At 37.9% G+C, this 23,338-nt stretch overlaps 1 protein-coding gene across 4 annotated transcripts in view; it reads right to left on the reverse strand.

Moving 5' to 3' along the window:
• LOC127662997 (glutamate receptor 3-like) overlaps positions 1-23,338 on the reverse strand; it is a 164,333-nt gene that overhangs the window by 100,504 nt on the left and 40,491 nt on the right. For all 4 annotated transcript variants that reach the window (XR_007972948.1, XM_052154372.1, XM_052154371.1 and 1 more), the window contains exon 3: positions 16,692-16,931. Coding sequence is in view for 3 of the 4 variants with exons in the window: in XM_052154372.1 (XP_052010332.1) it covers positions 16,692-16,931 (240 nt within the window). In the remaining variant the exon portion in view is untranslated. The remainder of the gene's footprint in view (positions 1-16,691; positions 16,932-23,338) is intronic.

The raw sequence follows: 23,338 nt of genomic DNA on the forward strand, positions 1-23,338 counted from the left end.
AGCCTTATGATGTCATCACGGTGTCATTTTATTATGGGTCTGTAACTCAAGTTTAAGGCGGGTTAATGATTCATTCTGTACATTAATATGAGTTAAACATCCAAACGATTAGAAACGTTTATGTTGATACAAAGCAGCCACTCTGACTACATTTACAGTATTCCTTTTATTTAATCTAATCTCCCAGACGCCAAAGTAATTATGCATTTTTTAATTATGCAAATAAATATCTTGTAAATGCGACGGGAGGGTTCAGAAACTAAAACGTAAATAAAATGATAACATCGTGCTAAGTAATAATGTACGGTATTATTTGTCCAGTGAGCAAATGTCAACACTAATTAAACCAATGTGTTTGTTCAGTCCCGTTGATCGTTAATTGTCCTGTTAATTATGCTGGACTGATGCATGTCTCAACATAATGATGTCATATTAGGCAGTCACTTCTTATAATGTATCATAATTTCAATCATTAGCTCTTATAATTTTCTCTACAGTACATGCTATTAAATTTGATATTTGTTCCGAGTTAAAGGAATAGTTCACCTAAAAATGAAAATTCTCTCATCATTTACTCACCCTCATGCCATTCCACATGTTTGATTGTCTTTCTTTAGTAGAACACAAATGAAGATTTTTAGAAGGATATCTCAGCTCTGTAGGTCCATACAATGCAAGTGAATGGGCACCAACATTTTTAAGCTCCAATTGCACATAAAGGCGGCATAAAAGTAATCCATACGACTCCAGTGGTTTAATCCATGTCTTCAGAGGCAATATGATAAGTGAGGGTGAGAAACGGATCGTGAGTATACAAATTTTACAATAAATATCCACTTTCACGTAATTATTTTTCATGTGTTTTTGACAATACACATTCTTCCTGCATATCACCACCTACTGGGCAGGGAGGATAATTTACAGTAAATGTATATATATATGTATTTATATATGCATGTATGTATGTCTCTCTCTCTCTCTCTCTCTCTCTCTCTCTCTCTCTCTCACATACATGTATGTATGTATGTATGTATGTATGTATGTATATATATATATAATATAATTTTTTACAGTAAATAGTGACTTAGGCTGTCATTCTGCCTAACATCTCCTTTTTTGTTCCAAAAGAAAAAAGTAAATTATATGGGTATTTGTTTTTTATACAAGAACATCACAGCTATCAGTCCCGTTAGCTGGCAGTTCAAGGTAAAGAGCAGGTCATTTTGTCTTTTGTAACATTTATAATGGAAACAAACAAACAAACAAACAAAAGAACAACAACAACAACAACAAAAACAAAAACCTAGCAGTAATTTCGTGGTTGCTGTGTCTAGCAGTGAGGTAGGTGAGTAAATGGCCTTGTTCCAGGTTCACTTAGCGGTAGACACTACGAGGCAATCCTGCTCTTATTGTATAGTTACCACAATACATCTCTAAACAAGCTTTTGACAAAAGACTCGTGCGTTCGCCTCGGAATAGCTCTGAGCTGCTTTTTCACCTGGAAATTGGAAATTTGTTACTTTTCCTCAGAGGCGATTTAACACAGAGTTTAAGGCCCAGTGTGATGCTGCAAAGCAAAATAAGAGGCCTGTTTTTTACACTCCTTTTTAAAAATGAGCTTCTCTGTGTCCTCGGGTCTCATCTCAAGTGTCCTGAGCTGTCATTGTGTCACAGCTGATTAATTCTACCTCATGCATAATTAAACTGTCTGATGCAGGAAACACAGGATAAAAGATCTACTCTACAGCTAGTCATTTTTGAGCCATCAAGTCATAAATGCTGTTGTTAAGGCAAACAACCCTCATTGGTGGTAAAATATAGGCTGCTTTTCTTGAATAGAGCCCAAATTGGTGTCCACTTACTTTTTTCCTTTTCTTTTCTTTTTAAGCAAAAAAGACAAATCTAATGCATTTTGGAGTGAGAACTACTAGATATCTTAGATCAATTATTATCTAACATAAAATTAACACAGCATGAAAAATAGCTAGTTTTAAACTCAAATATCTGTAATGGCATACAGGGAAAGACAAATACATAACAATGTTGACAGTATTCGCCAAGCTCAACCCTTCAACCATGTTACCAAAGTTACAGTTAAAAATCATTAAATTAATTTATTATAATTAATGATAAAAATAAATAATTCCTTCATTTATGGGAAGTTTATCGATATCTACAAAATCTGCCTAGTAATGGCTTAGTTTAGGCTTATTTCTTTTATTATTTTCAATTTTCTACTTTTTAGTTTCTTTAATTAATGCTATAAGTATCATGAACAGACAATGACTTTTTAATTACATTTGTTAATCTTGGTTAATGTTCCTATTGCATTAACTAATGGTAATTTAAAACAAATGTACTACTATATACTGAAATTAAGCAAGTATTATTGGTTAGTTCATGTTAACGAATGAAGTTAGCCAATGTTACCAATGCTGTACGATATTAATGTAAAGTGTTACCTTTTTATCTTCAGAAAATAATGACATCACACATCTGTGCTTTAAACTCTAGACATTTTTTCTTCTTCTGAAGGTTAAGGATCTACATTCAATGAGAATGTGAAAGAACAAAAATGACTTTTTAAAGAGTTTCAAGACCTATTCTGTAGTTTATTCAAGGAAAGTGCTCTGTCCATGAATATAGTATTCTCTAAAGATATCTGATACATTTCCATTGAATTTCCATCTCATTGAAACTGAGAGCAACTAATTATTCCAATTGGACAGAAGCACTGCAAAAGAAGACCCATTATCTACTGTGACTCATATTACTCAAACTTGTATATTCAAAGGGTAGTTTAATCCGGTGCATACTAGTGTCTACATCAATGGATTTAACGATTTTTCATTCTGTGACTAATTCTATAATATTTAGATCATGAATAGCAAGAATAAACTCCAACCTATTCCTTCAGCAGAGTGCCAGAGCACAGATACATGCAAAAATAATTTTCATAATCTGTATTTTTGTCTTCTTTTTCAGTTACATTATCTTAACATCCTTCAACACCAGTTTAATTGAGAGAAATAAAATTGCATTAGACAGTTAGACTTGTTTTCAGAGAATATATCTTGATTTCAAAGAACAAACCTTTGGTATCTTTGCCTTTAAATTGTTTAACTTGGGTCAAACGTTTTGGGAAGCCTTCCACAAGCTTCTCACAATAAGAATTTTGGCCCATTCCTCGAGGATTGAGGTCAGGACTTTGTGATGACCACTCCAATACTTTGACTTTCTTATCCTTAAGCCATTTTGCCACAAATCTGGAGGTGTGCTTGGGGTCATTGTCCATTTGGAAGACCCATTTGCATTTGAGCTTTAACTTCTGGCTGATGTCTTGAGATGTTGCTTCAATATATCCACATAATTGTCCTTCCTCATGATGCCATCTATTTTGTCCCTCCTGCAGCAAAACACCCCCACAACACGATGCTGCCCTCATGCTTCACGGTTGGGATGGTGTTCTTCGGCTTGCAAGCCTCAACCTTTTTCCTCCAATCATAACAATGATCATTATGGCCAAACTGTTCAATTTTTGTTTCATCAAACCAGAGGACATTTCTCCAAAAAGTAAGATTTTTGTCCCCATGTGCAATTGAAAATTGTCTGAGAGAATCTGGCTTTTTTTATGGTGGTTTTAGATCAGTGGCTTCTTCCTTGCAGAGCAGCATTTCAGGTTATGTCGATATATGACTCGTTTTACTGTGGATATAGATACTCGTCTACCTGTTTCCTCCAGCATCTTCACAAGGTCTTTTGTTGTTGTTCTGGGATTGATTTACAGTTTTTGCACCAAACTATGTTCATCTCTAGGAGAAAGAATGCATCTCCTTCCTGAGGGGTATGATGACTGCATGGTCCCATGGTGTTTATACTTGTGTATTATTGTTTGTACAGATGAATGAACCAGATTTATGGAGGTTCACAATTTTCTTGGCTGATTTATTTTGACTTTCCAATGGTTTGGCACTGGGTTTAAAGGTAGGCCTTAAATACATCCACAAGTACACCTTAAATTGACTCCAAATAGCCTATCAGAAGCTAACTGGCTAATTGTCTAAAGGCTTGACATAATTTTCTGAAATTTTCCAAGCTGCTTAAAAGCAAAGTTAACTTAGTGTATGTCAACTTCTGATCCCTGGAATTGTGATATAGTCAATTAAAAGTTAAACAATCTGTCTGTAAACAATTGTTGGAAAATGACTTGTGTCATGCACAAAGTAGATTGCAAAAACTATAGTATGCTAATATGAAACCTGTGAAGTGGTTTAAAAATTAGTTTTAATGGCTTCAACATAAGTGTATGTAAACTTCTGACTTCAACTCAATATAACATTTACAATTTAGTATTTTACTGGAAAAACATATGTGAAGAAATACGTTTAAAATATATATTTTTGCACTGTGTGGAAAATCCTATTAGAAAAGAAGAGTTAAAAAAACAAAAAATAAAAGGATGGGCAAGGGTTTAAATTATAGTCCATTTCTAAGCTGTTCATTGACTGGCGTGAACATGATATGGCTATTTCCTCTGCCTGTGGTTGACTAATGAAATGGAGCAATGATCTAACCAAGTGTGGTCATCAAATCATCGCATTCACAGGCGCCTTGGCCCCTGCGCCACCCATCTCTGCCAACCGTGCCAGGCTGAATTCATGCCCTTAGTTTAACTGAAATCCGCTAAACAAGCTCATTATTGTGACATATGAGAGTTTAATTCAGAGCCAAAGCCTATTAATTCAGGCCATCCTTTTGAGCTTCTTCAATGAGCAGTAGAGCAACATTAAAGGGACAGTTCACCCATAAATGAAAATCTAATTTCAAACCCATATGGCTTTTTCTTTTTATTCATAGAACACGAAAGGAGATATTAAAGTGTTAGCCTCAGTCACCATTCACTTTCATTTTATATAAAAAACTAAACAAAACATGCAATGAAAGTACAAGTGACTAAGGCTAACATTCTGCCAAACATCACATTTTGTGTTCCACTGAAGAAAAATGTCAAGTATGGGTTTAAACAACATAAAGGTGAGTAAATGATGACATAATTTTTATTTCTGGGTGAGCTATCCCTTGAAACCAATTAATTCTTCCATCCATGCATGCGGGTTCATCACTCTGCCTTTGAAAAGATTTTGTCCATCACTGGACACATTATGAAGTGCATGAAGTGTCTCAAGGGTACCACAGCGGTGTGGCTAACATTAATGGAGGCTATAAAATATGTATTTGTATATGCAGTTCATGAGGGGGATGTGTGCTGAACTATCTCCTCGGTAGGTCGCTAAACTTAGCACACCTTAGGAATAAATTATCTTGAAGCATCACAAACTCAAGGTATTGATGTGATTGAACAATGTAATACTATCAATCATTTCATAAAATGGCATTAGACATTAAATAGCACTCATCAATTGAATAACGCCTCAAATTGTGCAACTTCTTTAGGATGGGTGTGCTATTATTCGCAAAGCTATTAGACTTCACATTTTATGACTTCAAATAAAGCAGGCGATAGGAGTGACCTGAGTCATATATATATATATATATATATATATATATATATATATATATATATATATATATATATATATATATATAGGAACTACGGTTGTGCAGCGAAGCTGTTATCTGTATCTGTTGCAATAGCAAAATGATCTGTATCTGCACTCGTATGAAACCGCATGTGGGTGGGGCTTAAACCGGAAGTGTGTCAAAACAAATGGAAATCCAACAAAAGTTTGGGTAGATCTCGATATTTTCAGCCTATTCAATATAAATGTATCTGGATAAATATGTATTTGCTCTGAAATTACTTTGTGTATTTTCTTTAGTTTTTTTTTTTAAATCAGAGGCATCATGTTAACCAAACAGACATTGTAGATTCAAGTAGTTTTAAAATGTTTAATGCATGAAGTAATAATCGCGATTGAGACACAGCATGTTCTCGCTCGAAAGGTTTTAAACATTAACATAGACATTTCAAAAAGCGTCAAATGTATATGATATTGCAATCTTAGTCATTGTTACTCTTGACAAGCTCAAATGTTTGAGACGTGCACAATAAACGGAGATTGCAACATGGCAATCCGATTTAAGCTTGAAATCACAACGTGCACATTTTCATTAATAAAGTCTATACTTTAGTCAAACTGGCTTCACATACTAACTATTGCATTGTCATTTTAGATATGTTTATTTAAAATAATCACTCCATCCCTGTGCTCAAAAGAATATATTTTCGATTATTCTGTAGAATTTGTTGTTCGTTTGGAAGCCATTATTCATGCCTTTCGAAATAAGGTATTCGGCTTCAGGCACATCCCTAATAAAAATGAAAAATATAGCGACTTGGGCCAGTTAGCAACCACTAGTAACTAGCAACCACTATAGAACACCCTGGCAACCACCAAGACATCCTTGTATAGAGAATCACTTGATTTCCGACACGCAACATCAACCCACTAGTTTTAAGTTATAAACATTGATAACCGTATCATTTGTTCAAGCGACTTTCGAATTGTAAAAAAAGAAATGGCTGTGTGCAAAACCAAGCTGTGGTCAATAAACGAGGTGCAGACGGTCCACTCGATAGTGATGAGCGAAGCTAAAATGTCTCTCAGGAAGTGTATCAGCTGTTGGCCGCACACGGCTACCACCGGACCTACCAACAGTGTAGGAAAAAGTAAACAAAAAAAAACGTAAGTGACTACAGAACCATCAAGGAAAAGTGGAAGTGGTTCAACCAAATGGACGCTATCTAGACCAGTGAGCAATGGGAGGGAGAGTGCCCTGGAGTCCACGAAGGAGGATGGTACATTAACTATATACTCTGCTTGAAAGCTTCACTTTGAAAGCTTGCTTCTAAAACAACCAGACCAATTTAACCATTACATTTCTGTAAATTATCCATGCAACAACTGCTTTATGCAGCACAATGAGCTAATAGCTAACAGCTAGCGGTCGTGTCATTGTTTTGGTCAGTTTGTGTCATGTTTAAGATGATGTCACGGCAGTAGAGGTTGGCGCAGCTATGACGATCAGCCTATAATCCCACCCACGTTGAGGTCGTTCTAAACTGCAGTGGAAATGCAAACTCAGAAAAGTAAAGCGAGTAGAGTTGAGGCAAGTTGAACCGTAACGTGCAGTGGAAAAGTGTGCATACTGTTAGCGTCAGCTTACTGTGAGCTAACGCTAACGCTAACTAATGTGAGGGAAAGCAAAAATTTGAATGCATTAAAGAAAATAAATTATTTAAAAGAAAGTTATTTCAGAAAATAAATTCCCTCCCTGTCTTCTAGAGATTACAGCCATATGTATTGTTGTTTTCATGTGAATGAAGATAAGTAAAAAAGCTTTGACAGTGTCAGGTCATTGATTATTCAGATGTGTGAATTGTACATGCATTGATTAGTAGCACGTAAGAAATGGTCATGGATGGCCAGGCCATTTGAAGGACACTCCCCAATTTCTGTCCAATTTGTCTTTAATTACTATGCACATATGAAATACATCATACACCATTATACTTGTGGTACCATGAGAGTTTAAGTGAGGAAAAAGTAGATTACGTCCTTGGGAAAGAAAATTCAAGAAATTAATGCATTGTCAAAAACAAGCTAGATGTTTTTCTCCTCTGTGCATCTTAAATCATTTTTTTTTTTCTAAAATGATTTGTTGTGTAACAACATTTGTAATATATATATATTTTTTTCACCAACTGTGAAATATGGATTTTAATTGTGCACTGCAGTGGGAGGAAAGACTCTCACGGTGGGAGGACTTGGCGTCTTAGTTTTATTTACGCTAATGAAAAGCTTTTAGTCAATAAAGGAAGGATATTGCTGGATTTATCCTGACACGCATCATAAACTATCTTCACTTACAAGTCCTGCCATGCAATATTGAGTGTGTTGTCTTGGGCTTTGGTACGGTTCACCGCAGAAGGTTTCAGAGAAAAATGCTGTCGATTTGAACGCCATTTCGTTTAAGCCTGACCAGAATTTACATTTAAAAAATTAAATTAAATAGCTGTCATTATTTACCTTTATGTCATATTTTTCTGTGTAAGAATCATTTCCATACAAAACAAACTTAAAGGACAAAAGCCCCCATAAAATCGACATAAAAGTACAGTAGTTACTATGACTTGTGAGCTACATTTTAAGTCTTCTGAAGCCATAAAATAGGTTTGTGTGAGGAACATCTCATCTGTGTCCACTTTTCCACATAATTTCCACAAAATTGCCACTGGTTTCTACAAGTGTCTTAATGGACAACTTTTATGGTTTTCTAATGGCGATTTAAAAAAAAATGTTTTTATTCCTTTTTGAGCTTTACAGCCATGGTAAGTATGAACATTGTATTGAATAGAGCTGTGTGAAGATTCTTCAAAAAATTCCTTTTTGAGGGTGAGTAAATAATGACAGGATTTAACATTTTGGGTGAACGAATTATTTCGAATTATATATATACACTCTCTATTTGTGTATTTGCACACCATACAAGCTAGAAAATTTCATGTAAACCTTCTAATTTATTCTTTTGTTAAAAAAACAATAATCCTGATCCCAGCTCAATGGATTCCACTGAGTGAATGGTCTGTTTTCCAAGATGTTTCACGATGTGGGCAAATCGATGTGGGCATGGTTTAGCGAGGGCCAGTGAAATATCATTTCTGCATAGCGGCTGCAAATTAAAATTATAATATATATTTTTTCATTAAACAAGCCTGGTATTGACAGTTGAAGCAGTGCTTGGTAGTTGTGTACGTGCGCATTATGTAGATTAGTGTTTGCTATTGCACGTCAACCCCCCTCTTGCATTTAGTAATGGAGTGTAGTCATTACACTAAAGATGTTCTAACGCCTGCCGAAACGCATACAAACGCCACAGAGCCTCATAACACAACCATTACATTTATGCAAGGGGTGGTGTAAATTCATTAGAAGTGAGGAAACCGAATCATACTGGAAAACACAATCTCATAGAATTCATGACAGATAACTCCAATGTGGATTTCAGTGTATGCTAAATTTCACATTTACTGTAACCACAGGATGTTTTAGTTGTGACATTCTGCCTGGCAGTAAACATTGCTTTGAAACATCTTTCAGGTCAGGGACTGTATTCATTCTATGTTAAATAATTGAACTGTAAGCACTGATTGGGAGAATCTCTCACTAAAAGTTGTGAATCTACTGCCTTCATGGTGGAGGGTGTAATTTCTGCTCCACTAGCTTCACAAAACAGAAAGCAAAAATAAGGACCTTTTTTAAAGAGGTTTTCCCAAACACTTTCATTGGTTAGCCAATTTAGGTTACCTCAAACTCACTCCACTGTTGCCAATGTTGCCATATTGGGTTGGTTAGGACACTCAACCAAACAGCAATATATTTTTTAATTGTGCCACAGTATATACACTTTTTGGCATAATCAACCTATGAAGTTATAGATAAACTTATTCTTGTTTCTGCATATTAAGTAGGGATTTGAGCTAGTATTTTACCATCGAAAAAATTACATATTTCACCTACATTTCTCAGTAGTGTGGCTGGATGGATGGATGGATGGCTGAACAGATAGAGAGATGGAATGACAGAGATGGATGGGTGGACAATGGATGGATGGATAGATGGATGGATGGATCAATGGACGGATGGATGGATGGATGATAGATAGATAGATAGATAGATAGATAGATAGATAGATAGATAGATAGATAGATAGATAGAATAACAGAAAGAGATTGATAAATAGATCAGTGGATGGATGAACAGAACAACAGATGAATGGATGGATGGATGGATGGAACAACAGTTGGACAAATGGATGGATGGATAGAACAAAAGATGGACGAAAGGATGGATAGAAAAACAAAGATGGATGGATGGATGGATGGTAGTTGGATGGATAGAACAACAGATGGATTGAACAACAGATGGATAGATAGAACGACAGATGGATGGATGGATGTATGGAACAATGGATGGATGGATAGAACAACAGAAAGAGATTGATATATAGATCAGTGGATGGATGAACAGAACAACAGATGAATGGATGCATGGATGAATGGAACAACGGATGGACAAATGGATGGATGGAACAAAAGATGGACAAAAGGATGGATAGAATAACAAAGATGGATGGATGGATGGATGGATGGTAGTTGGTTGGATAGAACAACAGATGATTGAACAACAGATGGATGGATGTATGGAACAATGGATGGAAAAATGGATGGATGGATAGAACAACAGAAAGAGATTGATATATAGATCAGTGGATGGATGAACAGAACAACAGATGAATGGACGCATGGATGGATGGAACAACGGATGGACAAATGGATCGATGGATAGAACAAAAGATGGACAAAAGGATGGATAGAACAACAAAGATGGATGGATGGATAGAACAATAGATGGATTTATAGATTGATAGAACAATGGATGAATGTATAGAAGGATGGATGCATGGGTGGATGGAACAATGAATGTATGGCTGAATGGATGATGGATAGAATGATGGATGGATGGACAGACTACTGTAAATTATGGTTCACACTGATATCTATATATCATTGACTAAACTGTAACATATTAACAGATAAAGGTATATAGGGTGATGGGGAACTTGAGCTGCAGACTTTATTTGTAAGCACTTCTCTCTTGCTACAGAGAGCAGTCATGCAGTTAATGTTGTCAGATAGCCAGAATCCTGCTGATATAAATGCTATTTCCCCCCTAACCAGACGACGTGGGCCTCTCCCACGAAATGCCACTTGTATTACTTTTCCAAAATTGCCAGTCACAAATGTCAAATGAAAGCAAAAGTGCTTTCATACTGTCAGAGTGGCACTCTGCTATCCTCTTCTGCATCCTACTCTTTCTCCACTTCTCCATCTCTCTATACCTTTATTTATCCTACAGCCAAGTTGGGTAAAATTACGAATTTAAGAACTGGCGTTGCCAGTTGTCTCACCAAACATAATAATGACTGCTTGGGTGATAAAACTATTTGCATAGTGACAAAACACTCCTCCTGTCTTCCATTGGTTGAACATACAGAGCTCAAGCCATTGGTTGAGCCAATGTTGCTGTTTCAGGCTAGCCAGGATGATCAACCAAACCATTGGTGACTGCATCTTTAAATTCAAGCTCCAATTATAATTCTACATCCTGTTTGCCTCAATTCAAAATTGGCAATTGAATTGGAATCTGAATGCCACACAACACTGCTCCTATCAGAGCTGAGTGCTCTCACATACTGTATACACCAGAGCCACGTGAGTGAGAGACGACAGCGAGACCGAAACAACCGAGGGAGAGGAAATGCACACGTGCAATGGAAACAAGGAAGCAAGTGTATAAGAGAAATTTCAAGCAATATAGAGGCTGTGATGAAGCCTGAGCGAGGGCGAGATAGGGTAACAATGTGTTCAAGAAAATAGAGAGAGAGAGAGCCACTGAAGCCCATAAATCAAGTGGCGGTGAGTGTGCTGAATCAGGCACATGAGGTAAGGTTGATTGTGCCTGCGAGAGACAATAAACCCTGTAATCATCAGTCTCTGCTCCACAAGCCCAGCAATTATCTTCCAATACCTGACCGGCACTCCGCAAAGGACAAAATCCATCTCACTTCTTCCCCATTGCTCCCCACACACACAGATTCTTCCTGTTTATTGCCGTGCATACAGTGCCGAAATATATTCACAGTGAAGCCAAACTTACGACAAGGAGAAACTGAAAGTCTGCAGAAAAGATTGGCCTTTGATTTATATTCTTTTTTCTTTTCTTTTTTTAAAGGCTAGAAACAATGCACTGGTACCCAAATATGGGCATGAATATTTGTCCAATGTGTTAATGTGTTACTTAGTCCTCAAGCAAGCGATGGAGTAAAATGACTAGATGTACTGTAAAATTATTTAGCTATCTAGCTAATCAAATGTCAACAGTTTAATTACCTCAAATCTGATTGATTGATTAGAATGTTGTTCCAGGACCAATTAGGAAGCACGAACATATCCTACTTTATGACAAGACACTAAACATAGTGGAGAGAGACAGTATGCCTATATTTAAAGCTCAGGGATAAAAACCGCAAGGTTGCTGGTTTAAACCCCATGAGGAGATGCCAAGGAGATAAAACATGGTCAGATTACAATGGAACTGAAATGCTGTACCTAAAACAGCTCTATATTTTTTTATGGAATTAGATAGCGATCCGTGCCAAAAAAGGAACAAACATCTTTGGCCAGCATCCCTGTGTCGTACGTGTCCCTGTCGCATCAGGGTCATGTCATTTGATGTACGTGTCTGTGTGACATGCCAAGTGACAGCTCTACTCAAGGTTCCTGATGAAGTGCTTCAATAAACCCTGTTAATTCTCTCGTGGGGTTCCAGTAATAAGGATTACATTTCACTGCTGCCTTATTTGAGGGAGGGAGCATGGCTGGGAGTAAGGCTCGGCATACATCTGAGCCAATAATCGGAAAGGGAAGCTATAGTATTTTAATGCAACATAATTGCTTCATTATTATGAGTTTTGCTGTGTCGCACTTCATTCAGGTGCCTGCTGCAATTATAAATAATATACCTAATGGTGTTGTGGTAACGATTGTAAATGCATGGCGAAAAAGAGTCTTTGTGATGTTGTGCAAGGTGACAACCTTGATTGCATGCGTAATTGGCATGCAGTTACAGTAGCAGTGTTGGGGAGTATAGCTAACTGTAAGTAGTGACGCTACTAACTTAATGACATTTTTTAACCAGCTAACAAATTTACATCGTTAGACTGATTGTGGGAAAAAACTGAGTATGAATAATGTTGCACTAAGAACTTAATAGACTCAAAAAAATCAAACAAATAATAAAAAAGAAATAAATACAAATTCCTGAGAGAAATATTGTACAAATATTGTTGCACTAAGAACCTTTACTCATTACATTGTGAGAACTTTTATCAAACACAAATAACATCATTAGGGGGGCCTGTGTAGCTCAGCGAGTATTGACGCTACCACCCCAGGAGCTGCGAGTTCGAATCCAGGGTGTGATGAGTGACTCCAGCCGGGTCTCCTAAGCAACCAAATTGTCCTGGTTGCTAGGAAGGGTAGAGTCACATGGGGTAACCTCCTCGTGGTCGCGATTAGAGGTTCTCGCTCTTAATGGGGTGCGTGGTAAGTTGTGCGTGGATTGTGGAGAGCAGCATGAGCCTCCACATGTTATGAGTCTCCGCGGTGTCATGCACAGCGAGCCACGTGATGAGATGAGCAGATTGATGAGATCTCAGTAGCACCGGCAACTGAGACTTGTCCTCCACCACCTGGATTGAGGTGAGTAACCGCACCACCACGAGGACCAACTAAGTAGTGGGAATTGGGCTTTCCAAATAGAGAGAAAAGGGAATAATATGTAAATATATAAATAATGTCATTAGGCAGGGGCGTGTCCAGAAGAGTGGCACGTTGGGTGCAGCTGCTAGCCTAAAAATGAGTCTTGCCACCCCAACCCGGACCCAGATTGCATAGTGGAGATAGTGCACAAGAACCCATCTATGTCGTGCACATTCCGTACTTTGACATTGTTTTTGCTTTGGGAAGTCTGATTAATTTAAAGAGAAATGATTTATGTAAATCAAATAGTTCACTTAGAATTTTTTATCAGACCAATTCACTAAAACAAATCTGTTATTCTTTTTAGGCCCTCTGGGGAATTTTATACTGTAAAAAAATAGAGTATTCTCCCAGTGAATTGTATATTTCTGTTTTTACTCCTCAAGTAAATGTATCTTTTTTTAAATGATGTTTTTTTTACTGGAAAATATGAAAGTCTGGGGTAAGATTTGTTTTTTCCATTGAAGTTTAACTACTCTAAATGATGAGTAGCTTGTAGCTTGAGAAGCTAGAGTAGCATCCCCAACACTGGCAGTTACAGAAAAACACTAAAACTGTTCTTTTATGCATTTATCTTTAGCTGATTTGAGAAGCTTCTTGACTACTTACAAAAATTGACCTTTAAGTCAGGAGTGAAACAAATCCAGATGGAAGCTGCACTGAAGGAGACATTACGAAGGAAAAGGGAGAGACACACAGAACTCTCTGTGCCAGCTTTCTGTGTCTCATCTAATCAGCGATTCAATTTTCTGGGAAAACCATTGTGAACTTGACCGCAGGATACGAGGGGGCTTTAATGGGACCTAAAATGCCACTGTCCTGCCTCAAGCTTTTGTGCCGTCATGAGACGCTCTGACTCATCGCAGATATTCCTCAACAGATAGCACTTGAGTTTAATTAATTGCTCAATCTGATGTGAGCGATGGGGAAATGATTATTTCCATGTGAATAAATGAGTAGTTAAATACGATGTGGTGCAGAATGTTATAACTAGAAGACAGTTGCAGAGGAGTTAACTACAGTGCCACATCTGAAGTCTGGAGGAAAATAGAATTATTGGCCAGGTACCTTGGGGTGAAACAGAGACTGTGACCTCTCCATGATTAGTAAACACAAACCATGACCCAAGAACTGGTGCGCTCAAGGGATGGAGGGTGATGAGGCATTGGGGGTGTTATAGGCCTTGAATTTTAATTGGATGACAAAGACATTTTAGGATTCTGTTGTTTTACTACCACTGCTCATATTGCAAGTCTGATTATTTAGAAATGTAATGATAAGAGGTTAGTCTACCCAAAAATAATCATTCTTTCAATATTTTCTCACCCTCATGGCTTCAAAATCTGTATAATTACTTTCAACTATTGAAATGGTGCCAAAAACAAAAAAACATCCAGTGAGGGGCAGTTCTGTGGGTGGAAATGTCTTATTGATGAGAGAGGTCAACAGAGAATGGCCTGATTGGTTCGAACTGACAAAGTCTGCAGTAACTCAGATAACCACTTTGTACAATTGTGGTGAGAAGAATATCATCTCAGAATGCTATCCTGAGATGCGGGTTGGCGCTCTTTTGGTGGCACGAGGGGGACATGCACAATATTAGGCAGGTGGATTTAATGTTGTGGCTGATCGCTAAGTTAACTGTGCCTTTAAACAGCTTGGAAAATTCCAGAAAATTATGTCAAGCCTAATTTAGCTTCTGTCAATTGGTGTGTACCTGTGAATGTATTTAAGGCCTACCTTCAAACTCAGTGCTTTGCTTGACATCATGGGAAAATCAAAAGAAATCTGGCAAGTCCTTAGAAAAAAATTGTGGACCTCCACAAGTCTGTTTCGTCCTTGGGAGGAATTTCCAAATACCTAAGCTACCACGTTCATCTGTACAAACAATAGGATGCAAGTATAAACACCGTGGGACCATGCAGCCATCATACCGCTCAAGAAGGATTTGCATTCTGTCTTCTAGAGATGAACGTAGTCTGGTGCGAAAAGTGCAAATCAATCCCAGAACAACAGCAAAGGACCTTGTGAAGATGCTGAAGGAAACAGGTAGACGAGTATCTATATCCACAGTTAAACTAGTCCTATATCGACATAACCTGAAAGGCTGATTAGCAAGGAAGAATCCACTGCTCCAAAACCTCCATAAATAAGCCAGACTACAGTTTGCAAGTGTACATGGGGACAAAGATCTTACTCATCTATTTATCGTCTATCTAATTGAATAAAAATGTATAATGTGTATATATACAAATTAAGTCAATTAATGAAATTTATATCATATATAATATAAATGTATTTATATGAATAAATACATAATTTATATGAATTTAAATTATATATTTTAATTCAACAAAAATGTATATAAATGATATATTATGGAATTTGTGATTTCAATTAAATCCAGTTATTTGATGTTGATAAAAACAGTTTTATTTTTGGCTGAACCATTCCTTTACAATATGATATTTAATGCAGGATAAAAGGAGTCTGCTAGATGCTTTTTTATTAACTACTTGATTTCAATATCCTTGCATCATAATGCTATTCAGATAACTGTATTAGGTAAGATGAGTAAACTATTTAATAAGTATGTTAGGGCCCCAAATTTTACTGTGCGTTTCAGAAATGGGGCACATTGGTTCTAAATTCATCATGTATACAGAGATATCTGGACCATTGCACCAGCACCTCCGGCACTCTATCCAGACCCCAAGGACTCAAATGGGGCATCCGTTCTCCATCATGCCAGCTCTGTATGTGCTACAAACCCAGCAAAACCAATAGAGATGTTCAAGGTTGTAGTTCTAAAACCCAGAATATCATTGGCATTTCTGAGTTATGGGATCATGGCTCATACCTCAAACAATAATTTTGCAACTTTTTTTTAAACGTAGGTTGCTTGTTAATGACTACATCTACCACCACGATTAATCAGACAACTATGAAAGGTGGCAACTTACCTCTAGAAAACAGTGGCTTTAAAATTCATGTTTGAAGGATTACTGTCTGTAACTATGTAGTGGAACAAAACATGAAAGTCTCTTGAAGTAATGCCAACCTCATTTTGACCTTATTTTACTCATAAATCGAAAATGTCTATTCTAAAACTCATTGCAAATTCCTGAGGGAACCCAGGGAGACTCAGCCTTCAGGGTTGGCCTACAAATTGATGTTAAGACAGCTCAATACAAATCAGCACCAACTTACTGGTAACTGAAGTTTACATAAGTCCATGTAGGCCAGAGAGTTTTGCTAGGAGTTGGAGGTAACTGAGAGCACTCACCTCTGTCTGTGTCATAGAGGTAGACAAACTTGTCCCACTTGTAGTGGGATAGGAGACTGAGGACAGCACCCTTCAACGGCGGCCGCATCTGAATGACAAACTGCACGTCTGAGTCGATGGGGTAACTAGGTGTGACGAAGGAGGTGTGAAGAGCCCCGCAGAATGAGGTTAAGGTGTTCATGGACTTCTTATCGTAGAAGCCGAAGATGGCGTACACTCCTCGGGAGAACTGCGAACAAACTGGAATTGGAGAAAGATGTAAGGTTATTGTCGTTCATGAAAACTATGAAGAATATGAAAACTAACAATGAAAAGTGGTTTCATTACCTAAAATAAAAAGGGAGTCTGCAAAAGAATAAAAGCTACACTGAAACTATAAATGTGCACTAGAACATAAGCTCAACAAAATGACTGAAAAATAACTTTCATAATAACATACTATTTTTTGTAACAAGATATATTATCAATAAACTGAAACTAAAAGCATGAACTAAAAGACAAATAAAACTCCATAAAATAAAACAAAATGTCATAAAAGATATACTGGTGGCTGAAAGTTTGGAATAATGTACAGGTTTTGCTCTTATGGAAAGAAATTGGTTCTTTTATTCACCAAATTGGCATTCAACTGTTAATGGTGTATAGTCAGGATATTAATAACGTGAAAAATTACTATTACAATCTGAAAAAAACGTCTTAAACTACTTCAAAGAGTTCTCATCCAAAAATCTCCATGTGCAGCAATGACAGCAGTGCAGATATTTGGCATTCTAGCAGTTTGTCCAGATACTCATGTGACATTTCACCCCACACTTCCTGTAGCACTTGCCATAAATGTGTCTGTCTTGTCGGGCACTTCTCACGCACATTACAGTGTAACTGATCCCACAAAAGTTCAATGGGGTTAAGATCCGTAACACTCTTTTCCAATTATCTGTTGTTCCATGTCTGTGTTTCTTTGCCCACTCGAACCTTTTCTTTGTGTTTTTCTGTTTCAAAAGTGTTTTTTTCTTTGCATTTCTTCCCATAAGACCTCCTGAGTCTTCTCTTTACTGTTGTACATGAAACTGGTGTTGAGCGGGTAGAATTCAATGAAGCTGTCAGCGGAGGACATGTGAGGCGTCTATTTCTCAAACTAGAGACTCTGATGTACTTATGCTCTTGTTTAGTTGCACATCTGGCCTTCCACATCTCTTTCTGTCCTTGTTAGAGCCAGTTGTCCTTTGTATTTAAAGACTGTAGTTACACCTTTGTATGAAATCTTCAGTTTTTGGCAATTTCAAGCATTGTAAAACCTTCATTCCTCAAAACAATTGCTGACTGACAAGTTTCTAGAGAAAGCTGTTTCTTTTTTTTGTGTGCCATTTTTTTACCTATTTTTGACCTTAACTCTTTCTCCGCCAAACACGGAATTTTCCGGGTTTTATGAAAAAACGCTTCCCCGCCAAACACAGAATTTTCCGGGTATCCGTGTTTTAGGTGGTATACAGTAAGGAAGACCTGCGCGCAGTACGTAACTCTTTGATCAAAGAAACAGACTGCGATCGTCTCAAACGTGAAGTGGAACACCATACTAATACTAAAGCTGGACTAAATGGTCCATCTACCATTGTTGGTATTTGATAATCATTGTTATGTACCCTTGTGGTATTTCGTCTACCATTGTTAGTATTTGATTATCATTGTTACCTGTGGAAATATCTGTATATTATTAATATGTATGGTATGAATGTGTGGTTTTGACTTGTGCAACCACTGTTTCTAAACGAGGTATTATTTTTACTATTATTATTATTCTTTTTTTTTTTTTTTTAATTATTATTATTTTCTCTTTGAGATTATCGATGAAGGAAGCAGCTATTTTTTGTTTGTATAAATTCTTTGATAGACTGGGGTGGGGTTTAATAAGTTTTACTTCTTCCCACTCCATTTTCAAGCATAAGTGTATAAGTTATTATTATTGTGTATCTTTTCTGTTGTCACAATATTTTTGCTTGAAATAAATAAATAAATAAAAAAGCACTTGTTTGATAAAAATGCCTTTTTCTCAGCTTTTTGTCCGAAATGTTGTTTTTGACAAAACCTACCTCTGTTCAAGTGGCAATAAAAAAGAACAAATGAAGATAAAATAAAATCATTTTTGCCTAAAAGCAGAGGCTCAGATCTTTATTTTGATATATAGCATCTTCATATATTCATGGAAGAAAATATTCTGCGGGCCATTAAAGTTTAGCGAAAATTGTCAAAAACCCTGGCGGTGGCTGGCAACTTTTTTTAAAAACGCTGGTGGGGAAAGAGTTAAGACATGTCAGTATATTGCATACTGTGGCAACTCAAAAACAAACACAAAGACAATGTTAAGCTTCATTCAATGAACCAAATAGCTTTAGTATATAATATAAACCTTATCTTATAAATAAGGTGATGGCTGCTGGAAATGGGGCCAGTCTAGATTTGATAAAATATGACTTTTTTCAAATAGTGATGGTGCTGTTTTTTACATCAGTAATGTCCTGAATATACATTGTGATCAGTTGAATGCCACTTTGGTGAATTATAGGACCAATTTCCTTCCGAAACCGCAAAATCTGTCCATTATTCCAAACATTTGGCCGCCAGTGTAAGTTATGTTATTACTAAACTGAAACTATAAATGTGCACTACAGTATGACCCAAACTCAATAAAATTACATTAAAAACATGTTCCTAAGACAATATTTTTTTAAATAAATATATTACTAAATTGAAAACATAAGTGTGAACTTAAAGATGAATAACTTAAAAAAAAAAAAAAAAAAAACTTTTACAAAAAATGAGTAATAAAAATATTACTAAAATCATAAAGTAAAACTAGAAATGTAAACAAAAAAAAAAACAAGAAAACTGTGGCAAAAATTACAAAAAATAAAATAAAAAATTCTCTATAATTTGCTGATCATCATGCCATCCCAGATGTGTATGACTTTCTTTCTTCTGCAGAACACATATGAAGATTTCTAGAAGAATATTTCTGCTCTGTTGGTCCTCACAATGCAAGTGAATGGTGACCAGAACCTTGAAGGTTCTAATATCACATAAAGGCAGTGTGAAAGTAATCCATAAGACTACAGTATAATCCATGTCTTCTAAAGAGATCAGTTTTGGGTTAGAACAAACCAAAATAGAACTCCTTTTGCACTGTACATTTAGATAACAGAACTATCCCATAAATAAATGTAAAAATTTTTCTTTAAACAAAATATATGTTATCACTAAACTGAAACTATAAATGTAAACTTAAATATGAATTGAAACTCAATAAAATTCTGAAAAAAATACTTTAGAAAGAAAATGTGTTTTCCATAAAATATGTTATTACTTTTACTCAAAGGTTGCACCACATTACATTTTTTAGAGTCAGAATATAAAAAATTTTGTTGAAAAGGGCATAAAAGTATTCAGAACCATATGAAACCAACATGAATACAAACATTTCATTTATAAATATAGGCAGATTCATTTTAAATTCCTTTTTTAAATGTTAAAATTAATATTCACTACCTTTTTGTCATTGACCTGTATACTAAAACCGTCCCGTCGAAAACACAGATATTATCACGCTGTTTTTGCAACAGCAAAAATGACATCACAATGTGTTGTCGTGATACCAGATCATGAAAAATGGAAACGGATGATGTTGTCATGAGCTTAATGGAAATAATAGGAAAATCTGTATCAACATAGAAATTAGTTTTGACTGCATGAATATGAGTAGAGAATTAATTGCATTATTTCCCGCAGATGAAAGAGCTGTGTCAGAGTCTGTCCAAGAGAACTCATCAACACACTCTTGCCTTAAACAAAACACAACTTCTCGCCTGACTGGCTGTTTCTTATTCTACCAAAACTCTTGAAGCAATTGAAGCCTAATTATGAATTTCTGTGAACGATAATATCCAATTAAGGATTTCGAGATGTAATGGTTTGCTGCACATTTCTGTTCATTTGAGTTATTTAGCCGTCGGCAACAACATGGTTCATTTTGTATGCAAGACATAATATAAATCGAATGTAGATGCTAAATGTTCATTGTACCAACAGTTTTTAAATTGCACTAACAAATCTTGCAATATCCACTGAAGGACTAAATTAACAGAATATCATCAGGACATTTTCACATATGCAGATTGCATTTTGGTTTGCTGTTTACACAACTGCCCCAAGTCTAATATACCACAACAAGTCATTATAAAACATGATCATTAAGGAATAACTAAGGTCATATCAGGACAGACTATTCACATGAAGACATGCAGCTGTCCACTTTATTTTGTTGTTGTTTAGTTAAGTATGTTTAAAAGAAAAATGTGCTGGTAAAATATGGATCCTTTATGTAACGGGAGCCAGCTGGTAGATAGCTGTGCACTAGATGTTAGAGGCTGTGCACTGATGTTAGAGGCTGTAGCCTTTAGCCTCCTTGTTAGCGCACCCGCCTCCCACGCCGGGGACGTCGGTTTTGAGCGGGGCGATCAGGACTGGTTACAATGGTGCCGTGACCCGGATGGGAGTGAGGTTTAGGGGGTGAGTGTAACGGGAGCCAGCTGGTAGATAGCTGTGCAGTGTGTAAAAAACCTGACTCTCCTGACCTCAAGTGATGCACTAGCGACTGATGCTAGAGGCTGTAGCCTTTAGCCTCCTTGTTAGCACACCTGCCTGCCATGCTGGGGACGTCGGTTCGAGTCCCGTTCGGAGCGGGGCGATCAGGACCGGTTACAATGGTGCCGTGACCCAGATGGGAGTGAGGTTTAGGGGGGTGAGTGTAACGGGAGCCATCTGGTAGATAGCTGTGCAGTGTGTAAGAAACCTGACTCTCCTGACCTCAAGTGATGCACTAGCGACTGATGCTAGAGTTTGTAGCCTTTAGCCTCCTTGTTAGCGCACCCGCCTCCCACGCCGGGGATGTCGGTTCGATTCCCGTTCAGAGCGGGGCGATCAGGACCGGTTACAATGGTGCCGTGACCCGGATGGGAGTGAGGTTTAGGGGGTGAGTGTAATGGGAGCCAGCTGGTAGATAGCTGTGCACTAGATGTTAGAGGCTGTGCACTGATGTTAGAGGCTGTAGCCTTTAGCCTCCTTGTTAGCGCACCCGCCTCCCACGCCGGGGACGTCGGTTTTGAGCGGGGCGATCAGGACTGGTTACAATGGTGCCGTGACCCGGATGGGAGTGAGGTTTAGGGGGTGAGTGTAACGGGAGCCAGCTGGTAGATAGCTGTGCAGTGTGTAAAAAACCTGACTCTCCTGACCTCAAGTGATGCACTAGCGACTGATGCTAGAGGCTGTAGCCTTTAGCCTCCTTGTTAGCACACCTGCCTGCCATGCTGGGGACGTCGGTTCGAGTCCCGTTCGGAGCGGGGCGATCAGGACCGGTTACAATGGTGCCGTGACCCAGATGGGAGTGAGGTTTAGGGGGGTGAGTGTAACGGGAGCCATCTGGTAGATAGCTGTGCAGTGTGTAAGAAACCTGACTCTCCTGACCTCAAGTGATGCACTAGCGACTGATGCTAGAGTTTGTAGCCTTTAGCCTCCTTGTTAGCGCACCCGCCTCCCACGCCGGGGATGTCGGTTCGAGTCCCGTTCAGAGCGGGGCGATCAGGACCGGTTACAATGGTGCCGTGACCCGGATGGGAGTGAGGTTTAGGGGGTGAGTGTAACGGGAGCCAGCTGGTAGATAGCTGTGCAGTTTGTAAAAAACCTGACTCTCCTGACCTCAAGTGATGCACTAGTGACTGATGCTAGAGTTTGTAGCCTTTAGCCTCCTTGTTAGCGCACCCGCCTCCCACGCCGGGGTCGTCGGTTCGAGTCCCGTTCGGAGCGGGGCGATCAGGACCGGTTACATTTACATTAAACATCGAGTTTGTTCAAATTCTATATTGGTGACGGGGAGACCATGGTTACTATCTTACGTTCTGCTCACCGTGGGATTAAAGGATAGTACATTTTGTCACCTACTGTTTTATGAATACTGAGGTTTTGGCTTGGCATACTATATCGTCGGAAACAGGGCTGGACGGAGAAGAGAAATCGGCCCGGGATTTTACATGTGTGTCGCTGTCCTTTTCTGTATATCGCGGCACCGTTTTGTGGTCCGTTCTGCCTAACTCAGCGGCTCATTTTTTCTTAACACGCCCCATTCGGCACTTTTCGCAGACGCACCACTGGCCCACTCGGTGGAACGTCGGCCCACCGGGAAAATGCACGGTATGCCAGATTTCCAGTCTAGCCCTAGTAGGAAACAATGCATATTCGGACACAAGGCTTTTATCCATTGCTCTACAAGATACCATATCTACACCAGTACTCATCCATTACTATGCCAAGTATGTAAGATAACAGGCCTGCAGTGGAGTGACAACTATACTGTAAAGGGGTTAGTAAAGCTGCCCGTCTATTCAACAGCTCTGCTGGTCTTCAACATTCCCCTCAGTTTACTCATAATTTTGGTTGGCTCTGATGTAGTCTTTTTCCTCTGGGATAAAAATGGTCTGCTTCCCTTCTATCAGTTGTCCTGGACTTAACAGGACAGGCTTTGAAAAAACTCAAACCACTCACATACAATATGTCACATGCGCTGCATGCCTTCGACTCGCCACTCCGACTTCACCCTGTTT

The sequence above is a fragment of the Xyrauchen texanus genome, chromosome 23 (assembly GCF_025860055.1).
Source record: "Xyrauchen texanus isolate HMW12.3.18 chromosome 23, RBS_HiC_50CHRs, whole genome shotgun sequence".
Taxonomy (NCBI): domain Eukaryota; kingdom Metazoa; phylum Chordata; class Actinopteri; order Cypriniformes; family Catostomidae; genus Xyrauchen; species Xyrauchen texanus.